This window comes from Oculina patagonica, chromosome 13 (assembly GCF_052425735.1).
Source record: "Oculina patagonica isolate OP01 chromosome 13, crgOcupat, whole genome shotgun sequence".
NCBI classification, from domain to species: domain Eukaryota; kingdom Metazoa; phylum Cnidaria; class Anthozoa; order Scleractinia; family Oculinidae; genus Oculina; species Oculina patagonica.
The window spans coordinates 18,066,188-18,092,209 of record NC_135770.1 but is presented as its reverse complement, the minus strand read 5'-3'; the positions used below and the strand labels follow the sequence as shown (position 1 = coordinate 18,092,209).

General features: G+C 39.4%; 2 protein-coding genes and 1 pseudogene across 3 annotated transcripts in view; all 3 read right to left on the bottom strand.

The window, feature by feature from the left end:
* LOC144636993 (phosphatidylinositol phosphatase PTPRQ-like) overlaps positions 1-3,261 on the bottom strand; it is a gene marked incomplete at its 3' end in the record, with an annotated part of 62,977 nt that extends 59,716 nt beyond the window's left edge. Inside the window, exon 1 of the mRNA XM_078496174.1 lies at positions 3,129-3,261. Coding sequence (XP_078352300.1) covers positions 3,129-3,180 — 52 coding nt within the window. The remainder of the gene's footprint in view (positions 1-3,128) is intronic.
* A 2,163-nt stretch (positions 3,262-5,424) lies between these two features.
* Positions 5,425-7,077, bottom strand: LOC144636992 (uncharacterized; annotated as a pseudogene). Its single transcript, XR_013567653.1, has 3 exons — positions 7,033-7,077; positions 6,368-6,436; positions 5,425-6,123 (listed from the first exon to the last, which is right to left on the bottom strand). The product of XR_013567653.1 is annotated as an uncharacterized LOC144636992 (transcript).
* A 3,294-nt stretch (positions 7,078-10,371) lies between these two features.
* LOC144634532 (uncharacterized) overlaps positions 10,372-26,022 on the bottom strand; it is an 88,302-nt gene continuing 72,651 nt past the window's right edge. Inside the window, 11 exon segments of the mRNA XM_078493509.1 lie at positions 10,372-11,305; positions 12,285-12,665; positions 13,333-13,436; positions 14,864-14,982; positions 16,165-16,290; positions 16,524-16,646; positions 17,263-17,388; positions 18,085-18,207; positions 19,022-19,147; positions 20,713-21,046; positions 24,020-24,219. Coding sequence (XP_078349635.1) covers positions 11,143-11,305; positions 12,285-12,665; positions 13,333-13,436; positions 14,864-14,982; positions 16,165-16,290; positions 16,524-16,646; positions 17,263-17,388; positions 18,085-18,207; positions 19,022-19,147; positions 20,713-21,046; positions 24,020-24,219 — 1,925 coding nt within the window. The 3' untranslated portion in view covers positions 10,372-11,142.

Sequence of the window (26,022 nt, the reverse complement as noted above, 5' to 3'; positions counted from 1 at the left end):
AAAAAATTAACACAACAATAATGGCTTTTATCTTATTCACAAGTCATATAATTCTATAGCTAATCCAAGGTTTATAAATGCATCGGTTAAAATTCAGCCAATGTAAAAGCTATACTTAACGGTTTTTGAGGATTTTTGCGTTAAACAACTCCTGTTTTGTCATTATTTGTAAACTGAACAGTTGTTAGATTTACGCGTAGGGTTTTCAGCTGTATATGTATCTGCAGTTTTCTGTTGTTGACGATACAAATTGGCAAATGGACACATAAAAAGTTGTCAGTTATTATAACAATTGTGTTTTCTTGCAAGTTAAAATCATCCCGAAAGAACATGACAAAACAACAATTTTTTCATGAGCGTGCGTTGGATACGAGATGGTGAATAGCCAACGAGGCGCGGAGCGCCGAGTTGGCTGCAAGTATCTCATATCCAACAAGCGCGAATGGAATAATATTGTTTTTATTAAAAACATCCAAAGAATTGTAATATTAACACCTACTATATTCGTGGTCCATGGTATGTGAGTTTTTATTAAAAACTAGCAATTTTATATTGCAATTCTTGCGTTTTGATTGGTTTCAGGCAATGGTATGTGAGCTACATATGCCATTGACCACAAAATTGGTAGCCGATACGCGTCAAAGAAAATAACTGGGGAGCTCAAATATTGCAATTCTTTGGGCGTTTTTAATAAAACAATTATTCCACTCGAGCTTGTTGGATACGAGATTGTAATAGCCAACTCGGTGCTACCCGCCTTGTTGGCTATCTACCATTTCATATCCAACGCGCGCTCGTGGAAATATACCATGGCCTGTAATCCAATCAAAACTCAAGTTGCAATATACCATGGCTACTTTTTAATAAATGTATATGTACATGTTATTCACCGGACAGGATGTCTGTATACGAAAAAATTCGCTTGAGGTCTTGAGTACGACGTTCGAGAACCGTACTTTCATGTGTCTGTATATATGTCTAGCTACAAAAGTCAAAAAATGGTTTTGGAAGAAGGCGGTCCGTACGCGGAGTTCGGATGGGGTAATCCAAACCGCTGGAGCGCGTGCAATTAGCCAATCAGACTCGAAAATTAAGGATCCCGGACCGATGAGATGCTTGAAAAAAAGTGATTTATTTGTAGTTTATGACGCTACAAACTGACATATAGGTCTGATAACTGACAACTATTCAACAGAATATCGTTCAGTGTCAATGTTTATTTAAAGAGACGTATTGTTAAGAGACCTAATTCACGAGATTCACCTCAAACAATGCAGCTTATTATTAATTAACCTTCAAATGATAAATTAATGCACAAAAGAACGCCTTTCAGTGTCAATGATCATTTAAAAATACTCATGGGACCGGATCCGCCAGATTCACCTCTAACAATGCAGCTTAATCTTCATATGATAAATAAATGGACAAAACGCAGTTTATGGAAATATTTATACTGTGGCATCCCGATTTTTCGAGCCTCCAAGGAAAACGAAAATTGATTTGAGAAACCGGGGGCAAAATTTCGATGTTCCACTTCGTGAAGCAAAAAGAAAGTTAATGACTTTTAGTGCTTGTTAGCGTGAGATTCGAAAAATCGGGATTATATTGTAATTGACAGCTGTTCGACTTTAATTGTCTACTGTGGATATGCCATGCAGCAATGCACACAAAAATCCTAAAGATCGTATCATATATGCGTCCGAAGTAAGCTACCTTGTGAAAGGCAGCATTGTCTATCTGTCAGGCAATCTATTTTTGTTTTGTTGGAGAACACGAGCTTTGCAACCGATGGAGGCGTTATTCCCGAATCATCTCGCCGGCAAAAAGAGAAGAAGAAACAAGAGAAGAACTAAGCACTTTTCAAGAAAAACCATTTAACATATTTTTGGTTGTTGTTTCTAGACCAGCGAGTCGGAGTTCCTATAATATAAAGGTCCTCCTAATTGCGCGATAGTCTACATTATTAAGACTAATGTAAGTATACAGTATGTAGGCATGCCTTTTCGTCTAGAGTTTAATTTGTGGTCTTACATGAACTGAAAATAAAATCGGTATTCAGATTAACCGTCATGCGAAGTTTTAGTTGACTTAATGTAGTTGACTACAATTTCGCCAGCGTGAAGTCGGTGCTGAGACATCTTAACAACTTTACAGAAGACGTCATTCAGGGTTGACAGATGTCAATTATGAAATGCGCGGGGAGGGGAAGGAGGGCGACACTTTGTTGTGGTTCAGAGCAAATTTAGCAATGATGCCGGTGAGCAAACACGACTTTCGGTTTAAAACTGTTAAGTATCGAGTTGAAGCCGAATCGTGACTGTGTGTTCTTATTCTTACTCAATTCATTATGACTGAGAACCTTTTTAGCATGTTTAACGGTTATGTGGTAAAGACTTTAACAACCCATGCAATTGTGACCAAGTAAGCTATAAAAGACCATTTTGCGCTGCATCATATCAGTTTAACTGAGTATTTTGAGATAACAAATGTTACAAGGAGTAGTAGGGTTCCGTACTTTGAATTCGAGACAAAAGTCTCAGCTTCAGTATATTTATAAAATGTTGGTGAATTTCAGACTCGAAAGTATACGGTAGACAAAAACTACGAGTCACTAGTCGTGAAGTCGGCGCACGTCTCTGGTGCAGTTACTCACGATGAGCGTGGTAACATTATCATCCAACTAGTAACGGAAGAGATGACGAATTTTTTGGAACTAAAGGGAAATGGAAGAAAATGTGAAAAGTCGAAATAACCAAGTAGCTTTGTAAAATGTTTAAGACAGTATTCGTTCCACGGCCAAAGCAAACAAAACACTCTTCCTACACGGACACATTTTCAGCAGCGGAGGTTATTGACCGAGCAGAATTTAGCCATACTGAATTTTGTTAACTTCTGAGAATTAAATTTTCACAGACTGTTGATTAATCTGTGGAATGCACTTTTCCTACACGAACACATTTTGCAACGAAGGCTATTACACTATATTGACTAAACAGAGTTTGGCCATACTAGATTTTCTTCACTCTTTAGATTGAATTTTTTCCAAAGACTGGGATTAAACTCGGGAATGCAGAAGACACGGGTTTTCCGATGAGACCAGAAAACAAAAACAAAAAAGTAGTGCTTACCTTGTGCGCAGCAGCTGAGGATCGGGAGCAAAAACACCTTGAACCAGAGCATTTTCAGATATCAAGGTCCTTTTTCCTGCAAAGCATTAAGCAAGCTTTTAATTTTCGACCAACAGTCTGCTCAATATTTTCCTTAAGAGAAGAACATATTGCGAATTCCAGAATTGCTAAGACACGTTTCGACAGAAACTTCTGTCACCTTCAGTTAATTAGTGTACATTAAACGTTGCGGGAGACAGCGTGGAGTGGAGGAAACAAATCAATGGCCCAATTCTCCCAGATGAAAGCTAGAATTCAGATCAGAAGCGTGGGAAGTTGAATTTATAATAATTAGAAAAAATGCCTATTATGACAGATAGTGACAACAAAATGAACATAAAACGTGACAATATGAGAATTATAAGGAATTATAAGTTTTAGATTTATATGGTGTAATTGTTGATAAATGGGAAGTTGTTCTCTCCTTGATAGCAACTTATTATAACTGGTTTTACCTTAGAAAAGAATCACTGCAACAGACAGCTGGAAAAATAAAGCACTTGAGAAATCCACTTTAAGGGTCACTCGTATCGTTTCCCTTGTGTGAGAGCTTTTGCCTTTTTCGATTCATGCTGTCACCTTAAGTAATTAAGTCAGACAGATTGACGCATGCCTTATGTGAGTTATTAACTGCCTAAGAAAAACGGACGTGACTGACCGACTGGCTGGACGTGACTAGCTGACCTACATGCCCAGTATTTTATTTGTTAAGCAAATAACTTCCGGCAGCCGTAGCAGCTCCTCGCCGTTGCGTATCTTAAACCGCCTATTAACGCGTAATACCGAGGCCAACGACATGGTACCTCTTGGAATTCGTTTTTCTTACCAGTCGCCTTACTTGGTCGCTGGCACAATAAAGTATAGGAAAGGAGAAAAGGAAAAATGAGTAAAGAAAAATAAAAAAAATAAAACGCAAAAGATTAAAAGAAAACAAGGAAATATAAATAAAACGAAAAAGGAAGGGGTAAAATAAAACATAGATAAAGGGGAAATAAAAAAGTTAATAAAGAAAAGGAAAGAAAATGGATAACACGATAGCAGAAAAGGGAAATATAAAGATAACTTTTATAAAAAAAAAAAAGAGAAAATCAGAAAAAGCACAAGATAAAATTATCAAAAATTAATTGAACTTTCGAAAAGAATTGAAATTGAATTGAAAGAGACATTCAGCTTTACGGACCAAGCTAACCAAGCGAAATAGCGGATTTTATTGAGCTATTTCCAATTTTTGTAAATTCGAGACCTCGGTTACGCGACGTAAATTTCACAATAAACCTGCCGGTATATTTTAAAGCATGTTTTACGGTTATTCAAACAAAACGTTACACTTTAAACGTACCAACATTTCCCAAATCCATCTCTGATAAAACTGTGTACTGGCGAAAAAGCGTCTCTCTCACACCAAAATGTCCTCTATGTTCTTTTTCGACGGGTTTAATATTTTTAATGTAAAGCGCCATGGGCAATTAGTGGATTTCGGCGCTATATAAATACTTTTATTATTACAATATTATTTAAAATCGTCTTTTTGAACGTCAAAACAACTTTTCGCCATATATTCTCTTGTAGCGACTTGCAATGTTTGCCCCCAGGCGATCCCAGAATCATTTACGAATAATATGGAATCCGATCACTGGCAAATCATTCATTGGGTGCTTTTTCGCACGAATATCATCATTTTATCATTTTAATAATAGGCGATACAAAATAAAAAAATAGCAAGTCATTTCCTAGTCACTTTGTCAACAAATATTCATCATCAAGCGCGTGCGTACGGTGCTGTTCTGTTGTTAAAGTTCAGGACTTATATACTGTTCCCCAAGCTATTCAGCTAAAAGAAAGAAGCAAACATTTTTAAGGACTGTAAAAGGAATTTTTTAAGGCATTTTTCTCTGCCTTTCCGGTCTTATAAAAATGATATCATCCTTAACAACAGGTTGAGGTTGATTGGCAGCATTACGTCACCATAATTATCTAGACACCGGTTTGAGGACAAAGGAAATGTCGATCTGCTCCCAGCCCCCACCCTGTCCCTCTCCTTCGTCATTCGTCCTCCCCCGCTCCTCCACACTTGGATAGTGGATTTGCCCCGCAAGTTCTCTTAACTGACACATTGATTTATTTTTTGACACGTTTATTAAAAATTATTAATATTTATTAAAAATTCTGTGAAAGACTTGTACTACATATGTCATCACTATTTGTAAATCAACATTACAGGGAACACTTCAGTGCTGTGACCTGCTGCTTGTTTTGCTCTTTTAAACAAGAGCTTACAAATGAGCTCCGAACCACCACTGAGTAGTCGAATGAGGCCCCTCTGTGCAGCAAAACTTCGGGTTGATGGTCGCATAATGACCAAAGTTGTCTTCCACTGACACTGAACCAGATCTTGCATTAAACTGGCAGCCGGGATGACTGCTGTCAATGTGCCACATATAGGTGGTACCCTACCAAACGCGTGCTGTCAGATGCATGCCCATGTGCCCGCGGATGTTGACGTATTCCACTTTCATGCACTTGCCACTTCCGATAAAATCGACGATGTTGAAGTCCTTGAAGTTACCACGGACGTAGTCTCTGTAATCGACGCCATGGGTGGGTAGCTGCATGTTGCTCGCCAGTGAGTGAAATGACTTTGCAGTGACCTCATTCGTGCCAGACTTAAACGGTAGAGATTCCAGTAAAGGGAATTCTCGTTCGCTTGCGCGTTGCTCTTAAAAGGAAGCTTCCTCATACCGGGTAGCGCACGATACATGTTAGCCTACGACATCACTAGGGTCCAGGCTGTACCAGGCTCGGACTTCAGATCACAGTAAGCAGGGTAACTGTTACCAGCATTGTCGTAAAGTTTGTAGATGCCACATTTTGATGCGCCTCGCGACAGATAATCAACGCAGGAAGTGGGACGGAATGTTTCCTGCGCTTGATTCTTTGGTTTAGGGCAGTTATCTCCCTAAAATAAAGATGAACCAATTGAATCATTATGACGAATTTATTATCATGTTTCACTCTGGTCCTTTTCAATTCTTTTCTTAACGCATCGCATTTTTCCATTGAACTCCATTTTACAACTACACTGAAATCCTGTATGGGACTTCTGACCAATGTAATGCATGCATGGTGACTTAAATTGGTTAACCAAAGAGCAGTCACTTTAAGCTACGATTTGCACAGTACAACGTTTAAAAAGATCCTACCTTGCATCCCACAGTAACAACGTTAAAACCACGTTTTTGCTGACTCTGATCAACAACAGCTGCATTTGCCTAGAAAAAGGACAACAATTCGTTTGTTTTGTAAACGAACTTGGCTCGCTCCAATTATTTTTTCATGTTATACCCAAATAGTAAAACTTGTTTACTGACTAGTTATGCAGCTCGGTACGACCATTCCTTTATTTTATATTTCTTTTCGCATTCGCATTGAGTATCTAACACAAAGCACTTCCTGACGAAATGTCTGACGTTTTGTCGTAATAGGTTTCACGAACTATCCGATGTTAATCTTGCACGATACGAATATTTGGTGGCCTTTGTGAAAGAACTAAAAAAAATTAACGAACATAAAACAAACTGGGCGAACAAAGCAGAAGCGGTATATCAGTGAACGCTTTGAGACTGCATATATGTCTGTGTAGTTGCAATCTTAAACAAATTTGAGCGCTTAAAGTGTGAAGGAAGCATTAGTTCCTCAAATTTAGGATAACAACATATCCATTCTCGGTCATATATTAGCGTTATTTTTTCTCTCCTCTACGAGAGCTTTCCGCGTTTTTGTATCTCTTTTAGTACTAAGAATCTCCTACAGTCACTGGCCAAAATAGAAGCTTATATTATGAAGGATAAAGACACAACTCACTTACTAGTAAAATAATGCCACTTAAAACAACGATCATCTTGAACGCCATCGTCATCTTTTCGTTGTAAGACTTGTAAAGCGGTATAATTTTAAAGAAGAAACTCCTTGGTTCGTTAAGGACAAAAAACTGTTCAACAAGCACCCCGACTGTTCTCAGGGAATGCATACGTGTACAAAAGAAGTAAACAAATCTAAAACAAGAAACCGTTTTTCACAAAACACGTTCCCCACATGATTGAAGGACAGCACAAAAGAGCTATCAGTCAAAATTGTACTACACTATAGATAACAAGACATTTTCAATTATGTTTGCTGAAGCTTAATCGGTACAGTTTCAAACAACAGAAAGATACATGTCTCAAGGTACATATTGATTTTATGCTCTTGAATAAATCTTTTATTGGTAGAACAACGTTTGTAGGAAATAAGCATGTGGCATGTGCAACCTTGTAAAAGGCTTTTCGTCTCTTTAAATTAACATACCTCGTCTGTTCTGTTCTCTTTTTTTTCGGCTCGCTTCTATTAGTTAATCTATAACCAAAATTAACCACGGAAATAAAGTAAGAGAAGACTGCGCTGTACACGTTATCACGCGCTAGGCGTCGTCCAGGTTTTAGCTCAAAATGAGTGTAAACGAATTTTTGACCGATTACATCGATATGAAGAATGAGGAGTAATATATATTTTTTTTTTTGAAATGACCAAATATACAGCGAGTTATGAGCGCCTGAATAAAAATCACGTCACGTTATAATTTATGTGATGACTCCTGTGCCGTCGTGTATCATCGGAACAAACACAGACACAGAATAAACATTGGATGAACGTATTATGAAATATTTTAATACCCTGTAATGCTCTGATCAGTAAACGGCTCGCATCTCAATCTTGACCTGATTGTCTTGCTGAACGCCGGTGTCAAAAAATGTGGTGGTAAAACGTCCGGCTGGGATATAAATGTTAGCTTGTTGCGAATCTCCTTTTGCAGAAACTTACGAAAAAACTCAGCACTGTGATTTGTCAAGATATCGTGATGTTTATTTTACCCTTGCAAAAGGCTAATATTTGTATCTGGGGGTAAAAAGAGTTTAGTGTCAACTAAAGTAAACCTAGACAGCGTACATTCGCATAAAGAGTCATTGTAATCAACTTCGATCAAAACAAAGCGATTCATTTACGTCTGATTCATGCATTAAAAAACAGAGCCACTATGATTGCAATTAAAATGCTACTAAAATGAAAGTTCCGTGTCATTTTCTATTCAGCCAATTCTATGCAGATTCTCCCTTGCCTTTCACTATATTGATTCCTCGTATTTTCGTGATCTACTGCTTTTTTCTCAGATGTGCAGAAAAAAAAAACATTGCATAGATGTCGGAGGGAGCAACAAGTTCTTTCTTTTTTTCTGTTAAAATAAATGCAACCACAGGGTCCCAAATAAGCGATGTGACTGTTTGTATGTTCAGACGTATTATCGTAAGAATAATACAAGTAATGCTTACATTTTAGGTCAAAATAAACGTAAATCTACCTTATTTGTATATTTCGTGGTCTCTGCGGCTCAGAATGGTGAGTTTGAGCGATATGAAGGGTTTTTCTTTAACTCTTACTACTCTTATAACGTGTACTAACAGTAAACCTCAAAAAGGTCACTCAGTTACCAGAAAAATGTGCTCGTCGATCCCTCAAGGAAGCATTACAAATTAAATTATTATTTCAGTGCCGTGAAGATTCGGTAAAAAATATTGCGAAAAATCCATGTTTTTAGCCACTCGTGTTGGATAGGGTTCGCTGTTCAAAAGGCTTGTTCATGCGTTTCTAGGTGCGACACTGTTGCCAGAATTTCCGGTTCCTCGAATCTTGCCTGTTAAGACTAGGGAAAGTCTTGAATCAAACATGGCGTCCACGTAGACAAACTGTGCCTGTACGATAAATCAACCCTGCAAAGCAGCCGCAGGGAAGCAAAATCTCCGAGAAAAGAAGACAAATGGATAAAGAGCCTACCAACCGACCCAGTTCCTCACTCGCAAGTACCCTTGACTTCCATGGGGTAAATGTAGAAATTTTCGCTTTACTGTTTTCGTCTCCTCCTGCGTATATCGTCCTAAAATCAATATTTCTGCAAAATAGCAGTGCTATTCCTAAACTGAAATGTAATGGGTATAAAATAAATATCCTAAATTTAATGTAATGGGTATAAAATAAATATCCTAAATTTTGCCCATGCAAATATAAGATGAAAATGTAAAGTAAACATATTCATCTACCTACTATAATAATTGCATTGGAGCATAAAATACCCGTGAAAAGAAGATTGAGCATACGAAGAAAAGGGTTCAAACAAATGTGTTAACTTGTTTACCCCTAACCACCAGAAATTACCTGGTTAATTCGTATTACAATATAAGTATGGGTAATCAAATGGTGACGAGTGAAATTAGGAAATAATTTCACGCGCGTTTTGTCAAAATTCTAATAATTTCCCAAGCCTTCAGGCGAGGGAAATTATAAAAATTTTGACAAAATGCAAGTGAAATTATTTCCTAATTTTACGAGTAGACCATTTGATTACATTTTAATATCATAGGTGACAAATTACGCTTGCAATCGTAGGTTTTTGACTGGTATATTGCATCGCGAAGTCCGAGCTTTGAAAAGTTGCCGGAAAGCATATATTTTGCTCAAGTTCGCAGTTTTTTTAGTCTTTGAAGAAAACCTTTAAGAGATTCCTTTTTGCTGTTGTGAAAAAGTTTCAAAGATGAATCAACTGTCAATTATTTCTCACATTATGACTGTAGTTCATCTTGAATGAACTGAAAACGGTGCCCATGTAAAACGCTCAAAAATCCGCTCGATGCCATTTATGTAATTGACTTAAGTCTTGAAGTCGTTTTGACGTTTTTAAATATAAGATAAAGTCAAAAGTTTTATTACATGGCCAAGGCTAGCTGGCTAAGATGAAATTCAAGGGAAAATGTACAGAGTTCAAGCTTCAAAACATCTTTTATTCCGGACGCCATCTTGTCTCTAACTTTGTTGCCATGGCAATTTTATAATTTCACATGTGAAATTATGAATTAACGTTATAATTTCGCGCCAAAATTAAGGAGTAATTTGTCACCTATGATATTACATAAATAACATAACAACCAATAGGTCGGTGGCTATTGTAAAATTAATACGTAGGAGATATCGAAGAACGGCTCAAACCTTGTGTTTATTAACTAAGGCTATTAACTTGTTTAGGATTAAAACTTAAAGTCGTCTATAAGAGTCATTTAAGAGGTAACAAATCACAAATGCAATTTTTTTATTTTTAGCAATGAGTTCCAAGCTATCACGCTTAGATTACTTAATAAAACACTCCACTACCACTTTAAATCACACTGAGCCTCTTACTTATACATTATCTTTGGAAAGCTATCTTAAATTTATATTGGTTCTATTTATGGTCTCTGACGAAACCCTATACTGATACCGAAAATAAGCGTAAATATTTTAACGCATATAATAACAACACGCACAAAACCCAGAACTATCTAACCTCTATAACCATTTTAATCAAACCGTAAAGATAAAATAAACCTGCTGTTTTGTGCCCACGACTTTAGATCTTATGCAAGACTATGCAATGATATTTAAAAGTATTCCTTTGTAGTTGGCAGAATGCTTTCAACCTGATTTAAACGCGTAAAGCAAATTTAAGTGTAAACGCAACTAGGGCCAACTAAGTGTGAACTAGCGAATAGAAATACACAAATCAGTCCTCGGGCTGGATCACACCTGTATAAAAAGCAAACGCAGATACAAATACTTGAAAACTACCAAGTGCAAACGTAGAGAGTCACTTTACCTTAGAACTTTAGAACTTTAAGAACTTTAATAGTAATCTCCCCATAGGGCTTTTCAGAAACTATTTACAATAAAAAATAAATCTACTTAATACGTAGGGGATATCGAAGAACGGCTCAAACCTTGTGTTTATTTCAACTCAAAGACTAAACTTCAAAGCAATAACTTCTACAGCATCAATTCCTACTTAGCCAAACACCTCTAACTACAACCCAAACAAAGTAAGGAAAAACAGTCCAGTGGTCATCCTAAGATGCTACTTTTAGTAAGCATCTTCATCACTATTTATGACTTGCTCGTTAGTAAAGCCTGGATCTTCTTCAAAATGATCTTCGAAACATTTCCCAACTTTCTCCAACTCTACCGTTTCGTCATTGTTATCAGCAACCTCTCCTTCTTTCAAAACGCGCCTTGAACTGCAGAACCTAACACAAAAGTAAAGACGAAAGTCTGAGGAATAACCCGTTCACTGCAGCTTTCTCTGAAAATAACTATTTATTTAAATATAAGAATTTGTTTATGGTTTATTTGGCTAAGAAAAAATGAATCATTCTTTGGACGTGTACATCCTTGTTTAATGCATTGAATCTTTACAGCGGCCACCCTTGGCAGAATGTAGAGAGGTAGGTAGTTTAGAAAGGTTCAAAAACAGAAGAATCCATGGCTCGAGCAATAGAGTGGTAGCGGTTAAACAGAGATTGCCTTTCAATCAATTTCAAGTTTCTGGAAGTTTCATAATGATATCCGACTTCCGATAGCCAAAAGCACTCTAGCTTCTCAAAACACTACTACTACGCCATTCAGTCAACTAAGAACAGAAGTACTAAGGGAATCTACAACTGGAAACTGCGAAAATAATTTCTTTGGAATGGAAAGTGTTGCATTTTACAATCACTAGGCTTTGATTTTAGCTTTAGTGGAAGTAGGTTATAAGAAAATATACATGTAAAATTTTAACCTGCAGTTCAGTACGCCCGTCAATTGACCATTTCCACATCTCCAATAATAACCTTTGTTTGCCCCCCAAAATTTTGCATAAGCGTTATTCCAAATTTCCCTAGGGACGACTGTATGTCCCAAGAAAAATTGAAAACTGTTGTTCAAACTTAGGTGTCTTTTTTATCAAAGAGTACATGAAAAGCAAAGATTTTTTAACACCGCCATCCAGTGTACTATATTTTTTCAATAAGGATTTAATTGTACTTTTTATTTATTTTTTTCGTTGTGTTTGCGATGCCCGATAATTTGACAGCTGGAAACTCGTAACAAATAAAAATTTCCGCGAGCGGACACCTAAGCTCAAGTCCGTCCGTTTGTGGGGACTCTAAATGTACCCGGGGTTCTCGTTACTGTTGAGATCACCATATTTTTCCATAGAATTGTCAAACAACAACGAAGACTTACTTGCGGCAGATTAGAATAGAAAGTATGATGACAACAATGAGTCCAGCTACTGCGCCTCCAATGATGAAATAAGCCTGCGACGATTTCTCAAGATGAGCGGGTGGGGTCACAGTGAAGCTGCTCTCTGTGGTAGCGTCGACGTAAGCAACCTGAATGTTTATTATAGTGACGTTCAAGGTGTTCTCCAATTTTTCACGAGATTCACTGATGACATTAAGTAGTATGTGCTTGTTCAGTGTGGAGGTGGAGTCAGTAGCCACCCCAGGAGGAAGTTGGACATAAAAAGCCACGCGAATTCGCAGGGGATGGACATCTTGTTCTGGAAATCCTGGAAGAAGGTGAACTTGATCTGACGTAAACAGGATGTAGTCAAGCGCTCTCCTGAAAACCAAACAAAGGGGTTTTTCAGTTTGTATTCTTATTTGGGTCGGATTAACAAAGTGACCGTATGTAGTGATGTTAATCAATCAAGGGTGTTTTAATTTTTTATATTTTTAATCATGTTAATTATATTATCTATAGTAGCTAGCATTTTTATATTGTATATATTTTAATTAATTTAGATTTTAGTTTTTAATTTCGTGAAATAACTGTAAACTAGCCGTAAAGCTAAGATTATTTCACGCTAATAAAGTATCTATCTATCTATCTATCTATCTATCTATCTATCTATCTATCTATCTATCTATCTATCTATCTATCTATCTATCTATCTATCTATCTATTATATTTACAGTTAGGCTGTCTTCACCGACTGAGTATTTCCTCGGCCTGCAATAAAATGGCTGTAATAACAACGTGACAGTATAAAAGCGTTGGCTATTCCGTTACACGGTACAGAATCTTTACCAGAGTGTTTATTTTCTATCACAAAGGTTCAGTAGACTTAGATAGGTATCTTGGAATTGGTAAATGATATTTTATCAGCTTCTTACGCCGTTCAATACTAAGCAACAACCACTGAGATATGTTAGAAGTTGCAATAATAAAAAATAAATAAATTGAGTCATGACTGATTGACACAAAGTACTGTTTAAAGCTAGGAAACCTTTGTCGGGGCCTTGTAGTGAAACAACCTTCAGTCTTTGCACAGAACGTAGTAACTGAATCTGCAATAGTTCCTTTGAAATCCTGCTCTCTGGGTAGGTTCCACTAAACAAATGACAAAGAGATGAAAATCCAGCATGAATATCAATTGTAAATGCTGTGTCAATCTTTATTTCACGCTCAAGCATACGTGACGGCCTTTTTACTGCCAAGAACAAGTAAACGAAAACTTCACAAAAGTAGCAATTAAAACTCGCCAGAAATCTGGCTATTTTCGCCACCAAACTATGACAAAAACAAACAAACAAACAAAGACAGCCTTTTGGAGAGGTATATATTGTTCAACAATTTTTTGACATTTTAAATTGTTATCGACAAATTTAGCTTCTGAAAACATTTTTAAAAAGCCTTCTTAATAGTTCATATTCGTATTCTCGGTATTGGACTTGAACTAGCTTGCAATGGAGGCTAATGCGGGTAATCGTTTCAAATGGAAATCACACGAAACTCCTTTTAATAATATTCCCCCACATTAATTAGCCTCCATTGCGAGCTCATTCCAGTCCAATACCAAGAACACGAATACGGTCTATTGTACACCTTCCATATTTTTGACCCGAAAAAAAAAAGTGCCTGTAAGTGCCTTTAACGTTTAGGCAGTTTTCAGTATCTTTAAAGAATTCAAACCTGTACACAAATCGAAACGTTTCCCTTGTTTTATTGAAAACTAATGAGAGCATACAGGCTATTTTCCCGACATCCCCGAGCCAATCGTGCCGTCATTCACGCGCAAAAAAATAGCTCTGTGGAACATGCCTTGATTTATGTCGTTCAGCTTCTCGTTAAGTTGTACATTTGCCAAAAATTAAATTTAGTCTAGCAATTTTACAGAGGTTTGTTTGCATGGCTGTATGGCAAAAGATGCCATGGGTACATGCACACATCAACTTCTAAATGCAATGTTTGAAGCATGCAGGCTTCAAGGTGATTTGAAACCACCAACCGACCTTCAAAACCACCCCCAAAAACTTGGGAGTGGTCAGCAGCGCGCTTCTTGAAACCTTTACCCCATTTCAGGTCAAAGTATGCGATTTTCCCTACCCTTATTTTGACTTAACCGGAAATTCAATTTCTCTTTTCAAACCAAAACTACCCAGACACTGCTTCGTTTGCTTAAACATTTGACAAGGACTTCAAATTCCCTATTTTAGTTTTATTGCACTTTGCTTCTTAGATTTATACAACAGTGATAAAAATACTTTCATACTATATATATACCTAACCCTGATCAGATTATACAAACCATACGCTATTAGACCTAAGTGATCAAGACAAAAAGCCTATTTTAGACTAAGCCTGCTCAAAAGTCGTACCCTTTAGTGCAATACATACCCACACGTATTATGAAGGGATTAATTCCCTGCCCACTCTGGTGGCGTCAAAGGTCATCTGGTGGTTTCGAATAACCTATTAGTCTTGAAACGTTTTTTTTTTTTTCTATTATTATCAGTATTATTTTATATTGACATTACCTGAGCAGTCCTGAGCCCTTCCAAAGTGATGATGACCGCCTGGAGTTTTTCTTCCGTAGACGGCTTTCTTGGTGTCGGTGCTGGTGGTTGAGGTGGCGGTTTCTCATCTTTGTCGAGACCTTCAGAGGGAACAAACCGAAACAGTTACACTATTTTATGTACTTTAACAACAACATAATTATAAATATACGACACGCCCCGAGACTGTTCTTTATATAAAGCCGTGCTTGATTATTTATTTCCAAAAATAAATACATTTTATGTATCTCCCAGCTCCCGTTTTCGGTGGTGCCTCCGGTCATACGGAATATTCTTCATGTGTTCTTACATAGAATCGAGGCAAGCGTGTTCAATGTCTTCAACAAATGAAAACAAATTTCCCCTCCCTCGACACCCTGTTTTCTGTTATACTTAACAGTGGTATGGTGATTTCCCCCTCACCATAGTTTGTATGTTTTTGTAATGAGATCTTTCAGTCACTGTTATGGAAATAATTGTTATGGAAATAACACTGGTACTTCCGGAATAATTGGTGATTAATTCAGAAGAAGCAAAGATACATTAATATATAATTTGCAGTTTTAGGGGGGTAGGGGGGGATCTTCTGTAGTCTTTTATTTTTAGGGAAATATGACATGGGACCAGACGCTTATCGATACTCAAAACATCGCATGGGTATTTCAGTTAGTAAGGAGTTTAAGGTAATTGGCTTAAGGTAATTCACGTGAAATAGAACTGCTCATAGATTTTCAACCAAACTTTGCCGGTTGGTTGTTTATCTTAAGGGAAGTTAAATTTTGAAATAAAAAAGGGGGTCACCGTATTCGTTTAGGAGCAGGAAGACCTTCAGTTTATACCACATAATTCCTTAAGTACATGTTTTGTCGATAATGTATTATTCTGTCATAGAAATTGATCTGTATTCATTTTACATAAATAATTTGATCGCTACTCTTAAACTAAGAGAAAAAATGATAGGTAACCATATTCGTTTACGAGAAAACAATGATTTAACTCTCTCGCGAGCCAAGCCGCATAGGAAAAAACGGCCATTTTGTTTGTGTGCGCGCTTATTTAGCGTACAATTCTGCGCAGTAGGAATGCGCAATACAATACTAGGGAATCACCTTAAAACTTTCTGCTAGACTTAAAGCAAGATTATAGTATCCGCTTTTATCTCTCCGATTCTATTTTACTCACTTGTCTCCTTTGCCGAACAATGAATTGAATTCTTGTTAATCTGTCAATATTATAAGAAATGTCACTTCTGACTATGATCAAAACTTTGTCAAAGCTCTCACCTTTACACGTGTTATTTATCCAATACAGTCCATCTTCGCATTTACATTTGTAAGAGCCTTCAGTGTTTTCGCAGCGCTGTGATGGATCCGGACATTTAAACGTCCATTCCAAGCACTCGTCAATGTCTAAACAAAAACGAGAGCGTTATTTCAAAACCTGAAGAATACATTGTCCTTTCTTTTTTATGGTTACAACTCATTGCGACTGGGTGAAAAAATATTCAGTAAAGAAAGCACTCGATAGATGGCAAAATGTTATGGGTAGCTGGTGTTTTACCAAAGCAAGTATTTCAGTTTACCTCTGATAAAGGTGCAATTATTGTACTGTTAGCTCGATTTTTTTTCAATCAAAATCCTACCTATGCATGTGACGTTATCAGTGTCCAGTCTAAAGCCGTCCACACATGAACATAAATAGCTTCCTTCTGTGTTGCTGCATTTCTGATTACACTGGTTTTCACCCGTTGCACATTCATCGACATCTGAAGGAAACCATAACACAAATGCAACTTTATACTTTATTTATCACTACTTGATATTCAAGAATCCCTCTTTGGGCATAATATATAAGCAATTGAGTTAGGTACGTAAATGTGAGGGTTGTAGGTCGGGATACACTAGCCGACAAGTCACAGCGACAGGTCTCTGCGACAAGTCGCTCCGTGTGTACTACTTCAAAACAAGTCGCTGCAACAAGGCGCTTGTTCGTTGCACACACAGCAAATTTTGAAGAGTGTGAATGTGACTAGTTTTCCAATTCAATATGGCGAAAATGCATGGCGCTCTTTCATTGGTTAAGTTATATTTTGTCGCAGCGACTTGTCGCAAAAGTGTGCACACGCAGCGACAACACTGCTTTCGCAAATTGTGTCGCTGCGATTTGTTGCACGAATTTTATCTGGTTTGAATTCGTGCGACTGATCGCAGCAACAAAGATTGTCGCAGAAATGCAGTATGTCCCACAAGGCAACATGTTGCAGCAACTTGTCACTGCGACATATTGCAGCAACTTGTCGCCTAGTGTCTCCCGACCTTAATATCTATTTACGACATCATAGCTACGTGTACGCGTGTATCACCTACTAAATCGAAACGAACCTGTACATGTTTTTCCATCATTCGCGAGATGGTAGCCACGTCTACACGCACACGTTTGAATATTGTTTGAGCTGAGAAAGCAGATGTGCTGACAGTCGTGTTTACCGTCCTGGCATGGAGAGTCCGCTGTAATTGTAAAGACCATCGATCAGTAAAATTCTGTAAAAATTGTTCCCTAATCTTTTGCCTGAACGTGTATATTCTTGTAGCCTTTGCTACACCAATTATTCCAAATTATATGTTTAGCGTCAATTAGAAACTAAACTGCTTAATAAAATTCAATTCTCTAACTATGAAACTTTAAAAAAATATCTGAAGCAGGCATTAAAAAGATGTTTCTTTCGGTAACCGCAAATATTAATAAAAATTAGAATAATTTAAATATAAGCAAAAAAGACTGACTGACTGACTGATGACTGAGTAGTGGGTTAGATGATTAATTGGTTGGTCACCACTAATAAAAAATGTGTAAGCAATTCGTGGTTCTGACTCCTGTTTCTTTTGATATCTAAGCCCATCTACTTGACCGTCAATGATCGGTATTTAACCCTTAGTTGGCATAATAACGATGAGATAACGAGCTTTCAGAAATTTTATTTAATTTAGATACATAAAGCTCATAGCCCATTTGTCTTGGATGAACAGATCAATTTTTTTTTCTGATATATATTAATTCATGTATCTGGCAAAAAGTAGACTATTTGTTTTTCCTTTTTTGTTTGTTTGTTTGTTTGTTCATTTAACGACAACACTAAATCTTCCAATCAATGACATCAGAAGTTGAAATAAAGCAAATAAGTTAGACATTATGCCAACACTTACGTATGCAGTTCTTGGTGTTTACAGGATCCACCTTGAAGAAATCGTTACAACTACAGTTGTATCCACCGTGATAGTTTGTACACTTGTGCATGCAGTCACTTACAGGTACGCACTCGTTAACGTCTAAAAGTGTGGAAACAAACGTAAATGACAACGCTGTGACAGTGCAATGTTTAAGTGGCAGGGTTAATTGGGTTGTACTTAGGTGGGAGCTGTTTAGAGCCTTAATAGGCTACAAACACGGCCGTGAAAGGGAAAAGGAATTCAGTAGAAAAAATAAGTAAATAATTAAAGAACTAAAGTAACTAAAAATTGCGTTTCCTTCCTTTCTCTTTCTCCTTCACGAGTAAGTTCGATAAATTCTTTTGACATTACATCGGGGTGTCTATAAGAAAATTACCGAGAATAAAGGATATTTATTTTGCAAAAATAAATGGTTTTATGTAGCTTGTTTCGTAAGTATTTACCAGCTTCCGGTTAAATTCCCTCCTACTATCACTTCCGGTTACATTTTCGCGGGCTTTTAGGTTATGAAGGCGCGGTTACATCGCCTTTACGCTAAAGGCGTCCACGAGTTAAGAAAAGTTTCCCCTCCCTCCGCTCCCTGCGTTCTGTTGTTGTTGGTTTGGGTTGGCGGGTTCTCCCTCACCTTTGCTGGGATAATACTTTAAGGTTTCCACATTTTAAGCTTTCAATCCTTGATATAAAAAATAAACGGCCACACCCGTGGCCAAAATCTGCCAAATGGTAGTCTTGTCTTTTATTATCCCAGCAAACAGAGCTTTGCCAAAGCAACACATACATACTTGTTTATATGCAAGACATCTAATCTAGGAGGAACAGGATACATAAAGTAGGTGTTTGATTTCAGTTTTATAACTTTTCAGTGAGGTTTTCTGTAATATTAACAATACCCAAAATAAAAGCTAACACCTACCATCGCAAGTGCGTTGGTCGATATTCAGTCGATACCCTTGGTAGCAATCACATGTGAACGAGCCTGGTGTGTTGATACAGAGTTGTTTGCATCCACCGGAATCACCTTCTAAACACTCATCAAAATCTACAAAAATTGTATCGCACAAGTAAGGATAAAAGAGATAACAAAACAGCATTTGTACTATCTTTAAATATAATTTTACCCTTGCGGAAATTTTTCTTTCACCAAAAGCATCAGAACTGCTAGCTGAACTATTTAGCATTATAGTTCAACACTAAATTTTCTCCGATTCTGATTGGTTAAAATTGAACACGTGACGCGAAAGTGCCCGTCCGCCGGAGGGCACTACTAGTTAACAATTAGACGGCAAGCTCGAGGTTTCTACCGGCTGATAGTTGGCGAGGGGCGAAGCCCCGAGTCAACTATCAAAGGCCGGTAGAAACCGAGAGCGAGCCGTCTAATTGTGTTAGCATAACCCACTGACCGATCTATTAAACTCAGAATATCGCTAGAATTGATTTATTGAAGGTTTTGTTTGATAAAATTCAGCGAAGACTAAGCGCGCGCTCCGAGAGCCTTCTACGGATCGATAGTAGGCACCTGTGTAGCCAATCAGATTGCGCGATTACCAATAGTAGGTCAGTGTGGTTATGCTAACAGCCCATAGTGCCCTCCTGTGAAAAATGCCCGGGTCGATAGTGCCCGCCCGTGACTGTTTTTTGTAAACAAGATGCCTGCAGACAAAAAAAAACCAACCAAATCCACTTCATTAAGTGGGTTTCTCGTCTGGTTTTGTTTCGTTGGTTAAATTTCGGCTTCCAATTGAGTTTTTTATCCTCAAAAGTAAAAATGATTCACGATGCTTGTTTCTGTATGTGCGCGCGGAAGAAAAATTAGTGGTGAACAATAAAGACAATAGAGTGTTTCTGTCTCGGAACTATCGGTCTGATAGTTGCCCCTTGGAAATTTGATGTTCTTAAAACTAGCATATTTGCCCTCGAAGCTTCGCTTCTCGGGCTAATATTTGTTTTAAGAACATCAAATTTCCGCGGGGCAACTATCAGCCGATAGTTCCTCGACAGAAACACTCTATTGTTAAAATAGTTCAACTTCCTGTGTCATTAAATTGCACGTTTGTCGGGCTCCAGAAGTGTAGGAGAGAGTCACACAGGTAAAATGGTTTGAAGAGGTTTATTGGGTGTACAACTTATGTTTTATATGGCAATGGACGGATATCAGAAATAAAACGAACAACAACGTTAATACACATGTCGCTATAATGACTGGCATGCGCCTTAGCGCGGTCGAATCACGTGTCAATTAAGAGTCCGCTTGCGGGAGATCAACAACAATAGAAAATTTCAAACCCGGCCATTAACCCTAGAAGTGGTCGCGGTCTAGGTCACGGTTAGGTAACAAACAGAGAAAAAAATAAATAGAGATTGGCCTAAGGAGCTACATTAACACTCAAAGGATATGGAAATAAATAAACACCATAACCAAACATTATAATACAATGACCTCCATGATTTTTTAAAGTTATGTTCGTTTTCTAACACAAGAGCTATATATCGATATATATTTACGATGCTCGAGATTTTGTTTAATTAAACCAAAGCTAAGATGATGTTTGATGAAATGTGGCAAAAGAAGCAGTTCTCGACACATAAAAGATAAATCGATAATACCTCGACATTTGGAGCCATCTCCAGTGAAACCATTAGGGCAAGGTCCACATTTATAACCAGTTATATTCGCCGGAGGGGGAAGATCCACACATGACACGCCAGGGTAGCACGGGTTAAGATTTGCTTCACATGCATCCAGATCACTTTCGCAAAATTCCCCTGTATAACCATTCAAACATTCACACTGAAGTATATTCATCTTGGACTGAGTTGAGTTTCTGTTGCTTGTCGAAAGATAGCACAGACCGTTGTTATGGCAAGCACATAGGTTGATGACTGGCCTCAAAAATGCTGTTGCTCCCTCGCTGTCTTTTACCACAAATTCTATTTGAATCTACGAAAACAAATGTTCTTTTAGCTGAAGTTTATACAAATCAAAAAGAGAATCTTGTCAAGCACTGATGAAAATGGGAACATCGCGCTTTAACAAAAAAGTGCGATAACCTAATACCGAACCTCAACCAACGGAACTACATTAGGGGTGGCGAATGGTACCCAGAAAATCCAGGGTCTCGGAAAATTCCGGTCAAATCTCGAAATCTCGGACGATTTTGTGATGAGTCTCGGAGTCTCGTTTTTTTTGGATTTTTTTGTGTCTCGGAGTCTCGAATTTTTGGCCGCAAGGTCTCGGAGTCTCGGATTTTATATTATTTGAGCCAGAATCTCGGACAAAACGAATCGTTGTTAACGAAAAGCTACGAGAGCTAACGAGGAAAGTCCGCTCATTCTTGTCGCCTAGAGGCCGCGATCCTTCTGGTCAGAAGGCATTCTCGTTCCCAGGTTATACCAATGAACTCTACATTAAGTTTCAGACGCCCGTATTGAAATCGCTTGAATACGATTTATATATGTGTACGATCGTAGTCTATCGAGTATAATGGCGTGACCAGCCAGTATATTCAGTCAAAGATTACGTACACGGAATGTACGGATTACTCATGGTTCAGAATTGGAAACTTTATCCGTATGGCTACTCTAATTATAGCTAACCCTATAACTTTAAATAAATAGGTTTTGTCTTACCCTTTTAATCCGATGTTTCGTGCTCTTCGAACTCTGTAGTACCTTGAGTGGTTAGTCTTGTGCTGTACTGCATTCAAGATTAAGACACCTTGCTCTCCTATGCCTTACTTACACTGGAGTATATATAAGTCACGGTAGCGGTGAACTCTCAAGGAAATTCAGCATAGGGCAGGAACTGAGAAAGATGCGATGGACTGATATTCCATTCAGGGTGCAAGTAGCTGTACTGAAATAGCAGAATCTCTGACCCGTTTCATATAAAACTCTCTGTAACAATACTATAACAATTTCTTTGATATGAATATTTGGAAAATTTTTAAGAATGATCCAAAGCCCGAGATTTTGAAAAGAGTATAAATTTTATGTTAAAATTGCAAATACCATATAACTATGTTTTAAAATGGACCATATACATGTAAAGCTCTTTGTTTCTCCAAACGAGAAAAATTGAAAATGAGAGTAAAAAACCGTTACTAGCCAAATGTCCGATGCTTATGACAGTTCGATGAACGGACGATGCAATACGACGATATGCACAGTATACGACATAAACGGAGATGTAATATGCTAAACTTTAAGAATGTACACAAGAGTATTTTCAGCCTAACAGCGGCGGAAAAACTTGAAATACACAGCCTGGGCCGGAAAAAAATATTCAAATAGGAAAAAAAAAAACAAGAGTGTATGTCACTTTGCACTTGTAGATTTTACTAGCGATATCTATGTGGAAGCCTTAGAGATCGCCCTCTGGAGCTTGTTGCACTGTTGTCTTCTCTGGTCGTCATTTCTTTAGAGGATTCCTTCGTGGGAATTCGGCTCAATTCTGTCACACACTCATACCGTTACACATGTTAGGTAAAATTCCTGGTTCTCTGGATTAGTCTTGGAATGTTTCCAGATTTAGCCATATTTCCAACGTGGTCGCAAAAACAATGAATTGCGCGCATATAAGAAACGTTGACCTATTTACAAATTGTTTAGCTAGAACACGCAAGTAAGCAGTTATGCATAATCGATTGTTAAAGCTAGCCAAAGCTTTGGTAAAATTCAAGGGCAATGCCAAAACACGTGGAGACCATGCCATCATGTAACCACTTACTCGTTTAAGCTTTATACTATCTCATACTACGCTACTTACGTTTCCGTTTTCGCCGATGCTTTTCCTTCTCCCCTTCTTCGTCCATATTTATCTATGAACCAGTTCTCAAAAGTTGGCAAAAGCTGACCAAAACCTTCAAGCGATCAGATCGATCTGGCGACCTTCAAAAGGCTGTTACAAGAGACTGATATGATACTTTCCGACCGGAAACGGGAAGATGTCGTGACGCAAAAGCTCGCATGGTATGACAGAGCGCGTGACCTTGGATAGTTAAATGCAACAACAATTTATTGAGGTATTTCCATAAAAATACATGGCATTACCTACTTACACTTGAGAAATTACAAGTAGTATCAGAAATAAAACAAAAAAAAAATGCGATTTTATCATTTGGAAAATAAAGTTTCATGTCTAAGAGACATAGCTTGAAAAACAAAAGCAGCAGTTGATCGACAAACAGCAGGATCAATGCTGTTACAAAGAAATAAAGATTTTGCATTAATATCAAACTCGTTAAAAATACTATATTTGGCGGTTATTTCATTAAAGAACTTTAAACGTATGTTTTCGTATAGCTTGCATGAAAATAAGAAATGCATTTCGTTTTCAATTTCATCCGAATGGCAGAAAGAACAGATTCTCAAATTAATAGGAGTCTTGGGTATTGTGTGTCTACCAATTTCGATACGTAATTTGTGGGGTCGTGATAGGTCGTGGGGTCGTGATAGGTCGTGATAGGTCGTGATAGGTCGTAACAAGGTTGCGAAGTTAATCCATAACTAGCAGCTGGCGTCTAACTGTGAGTACATTTCGCCAATTCTTTACGTCTCACTAAAAAATACTAATCTCGGGCTAAATTTTTTACTGTACAGAGTCTCGGGCTCGGTTTTTTACTGCACAGAGGCTCACAGAGTCTCGGGCTCGGATTTTCTTAAATCATTTAAGTCTCGGTCTCGGATTTTGAAACAAGGGTCTCGGCGTCTCGGCGAGTCTCGGATTTTACCATTCGCCACCCCTTACATTGTTAGCTAAACTTTTTTGCTTAAACCTGCATCCATAACTTCATGTCTCGACATGTCTTCTTAAGAGTGCCATTATCCCCCAACCAGCTGCGGTTTTTACGAGGCTCAAGAACGCAAAACAAAAATCAAAACAATACAAAACTGAATTTCATTGTGTTCCTACCTGCTCTTTAGTTCCATTCCACTTAATTGTTACAGAGTTGGAAGTGTTTAACAAAATAGCGTCAGACGGCAGAACACCGATAACGGAGAAGCTCAGCGTGTCGTTGTTGGGGTCTTCTGCAACCACAGTGACACTAACACTCTGGTTCACGGTGACGTTGATTTGTGAAAGATCTGTGACGATCCGTGGAGGGTAATTCTCTGTAAATAAAAAGGTATATCTAATTCACCTACACGCCGAATTAGAATGAGGTAGGTAGGTAAGTAGGAAGCGGGACAAGTAAGTAGAAAGCGGAACAGGTAGGTAGGTAGGTAGGTAGGTAGGTAGGTAGGTAGGTAGGTAGGTAGGTAGGTAGGTAGGTAGGTAGGTAGGTAGGTAGGTAGATAGGTAGGTAGGTAGGTAGGTAGGTAGGTAGGTAGGCAGGCAGGTAGGTAGGTAGGTAGGCAGGCAGGTAGGTAGGTAGGTAGGTAGGTAGGTAGGTAGGTAGGTAGGTAGGTGGGTAGGTAGGTAGGTAGGTAGGTAGGTAGGTAGGCAGGTAGGTAGGTGGGTAGGTGGGTAGGTAGGTAGGTAGGTAGGTAGGTAGGTAGGTGGGTAGGTGGGTAGGTGGGTAGGTAGGTAAATAGGTAGGTAGGTAGGTAGGTAGGTAGGTAGGCAGGTAGGTAGGTAGTTAGGTAGGTAGGTAGGTAGGTAGGTAGGTAGGTAGGTAGGTAGGTAGGTAGGTAGGTGGGTAGGTAGGTAGGTAGGTAGGCAGGTAGGTAGGTAGGTAGGTAGGTAGGCAGGTAGGCAGGTAGGTAGGTAGGTAGGTAGGCAGGCAGGCAGGTAGGTAGGTAGGTAGGTAGACAGGTAGATAGGCAGGTAGGTAGGCAGGCAGGCAGGAAGGTAGGTAGGGAGGAGGAGGAGGGGGCAGGCAGGTAGGTAGGCAGGCAGGCAGGTAGGTAGGCAGGCAGGCAGGTAGGTAGGCAGGCAGGTAGGCAGGCAGGCAGGTAGGCAGGCAGGCAGGCAGGTAGGCAGGCAGGTAGGCAGGTAGGCAGGTAGGTAGGTAGGTAGGTAGGCAGGCAGGCAGGCAGGCAGGCAGGCAGGCAGGTAGGTGGCAGGCAGGTGGGCAGGCAGGCAAACAGGCAGGCAGGCAGGCAGGCAGGCAGGCAGGCAGGCAGGCAGGCAGTTAGGCAGGTAGGCAGGCAGGCAGGCAGGCAGGCAGGTAGGTAGGCAGGTAGGCAGGCAGGCAGGCAGGCAGGCAGGCAGGCAGGTAGGCAGGCAGGCAGGCAGGTGGGTAGGTGGGCAGGCAGGCAAACAGGCAGGCAGGCAGGCAGGCAGGCAGGCAGGCAGGCAGGCAGGCAGGTAGTTAGGTAGGCAGGCAGGCAGGTAGGCAGGCAGGTAGGCAGGTAGGTAGGCAGGCAGGTAGGCAGGTAGGCAGGCAGGCAGGCAGGCAGGTAGGCAGGCAGGCAGGCAGGCAGGTGGGTAGGCAGGCAGGCAGGCAGGCAGGCAGGTAGGTAGGTGGGTAGGTAGGCAGGTAAATAGGTAGGCAGGTAGGTAGGTAGGCAGGCAGGCAGGCAGGTAGTCAGGCAGGTAGGCAGGCAGGTAGGCAGGCAGGCAGGCAGGCAGGTAGGTAGGTGGGTAGGTAGGTAGGTAGGCAGGAAGGTAGGTAGGTAGGTAGGTGGGTAGGTAGGTAGGTAGGTAGGTAGGTAGGTAGGCAGGCAGGCAGGCAGGCAGGCAGGCAGGCAGGTAGGCAGGCAGGCAGGTAGGCAGGCAGGCAGGTAGGTAGGCAGGTAGGTAGGCAGGTAGGCAGGCAGGCAGGTGGGTGGAGGTAGGTAGGTAGGCAGGCAGGCAGGCAGGCAGGCAGGTAGGCAGGCAGGCAGGCAGGCAGGTAGGCAGGTAGGCAGGCAGGTAGACAGGCAGGCAGGTAGGCAGGCAGGTAGGCAGGTAGGTAGGCAGGTAGGCAGGCAGGCAGGTAGGTAGGCAGGCAGGCAGGCAGGCAGGCAGGCAGGTAGGCAGGCAGGCAGGCA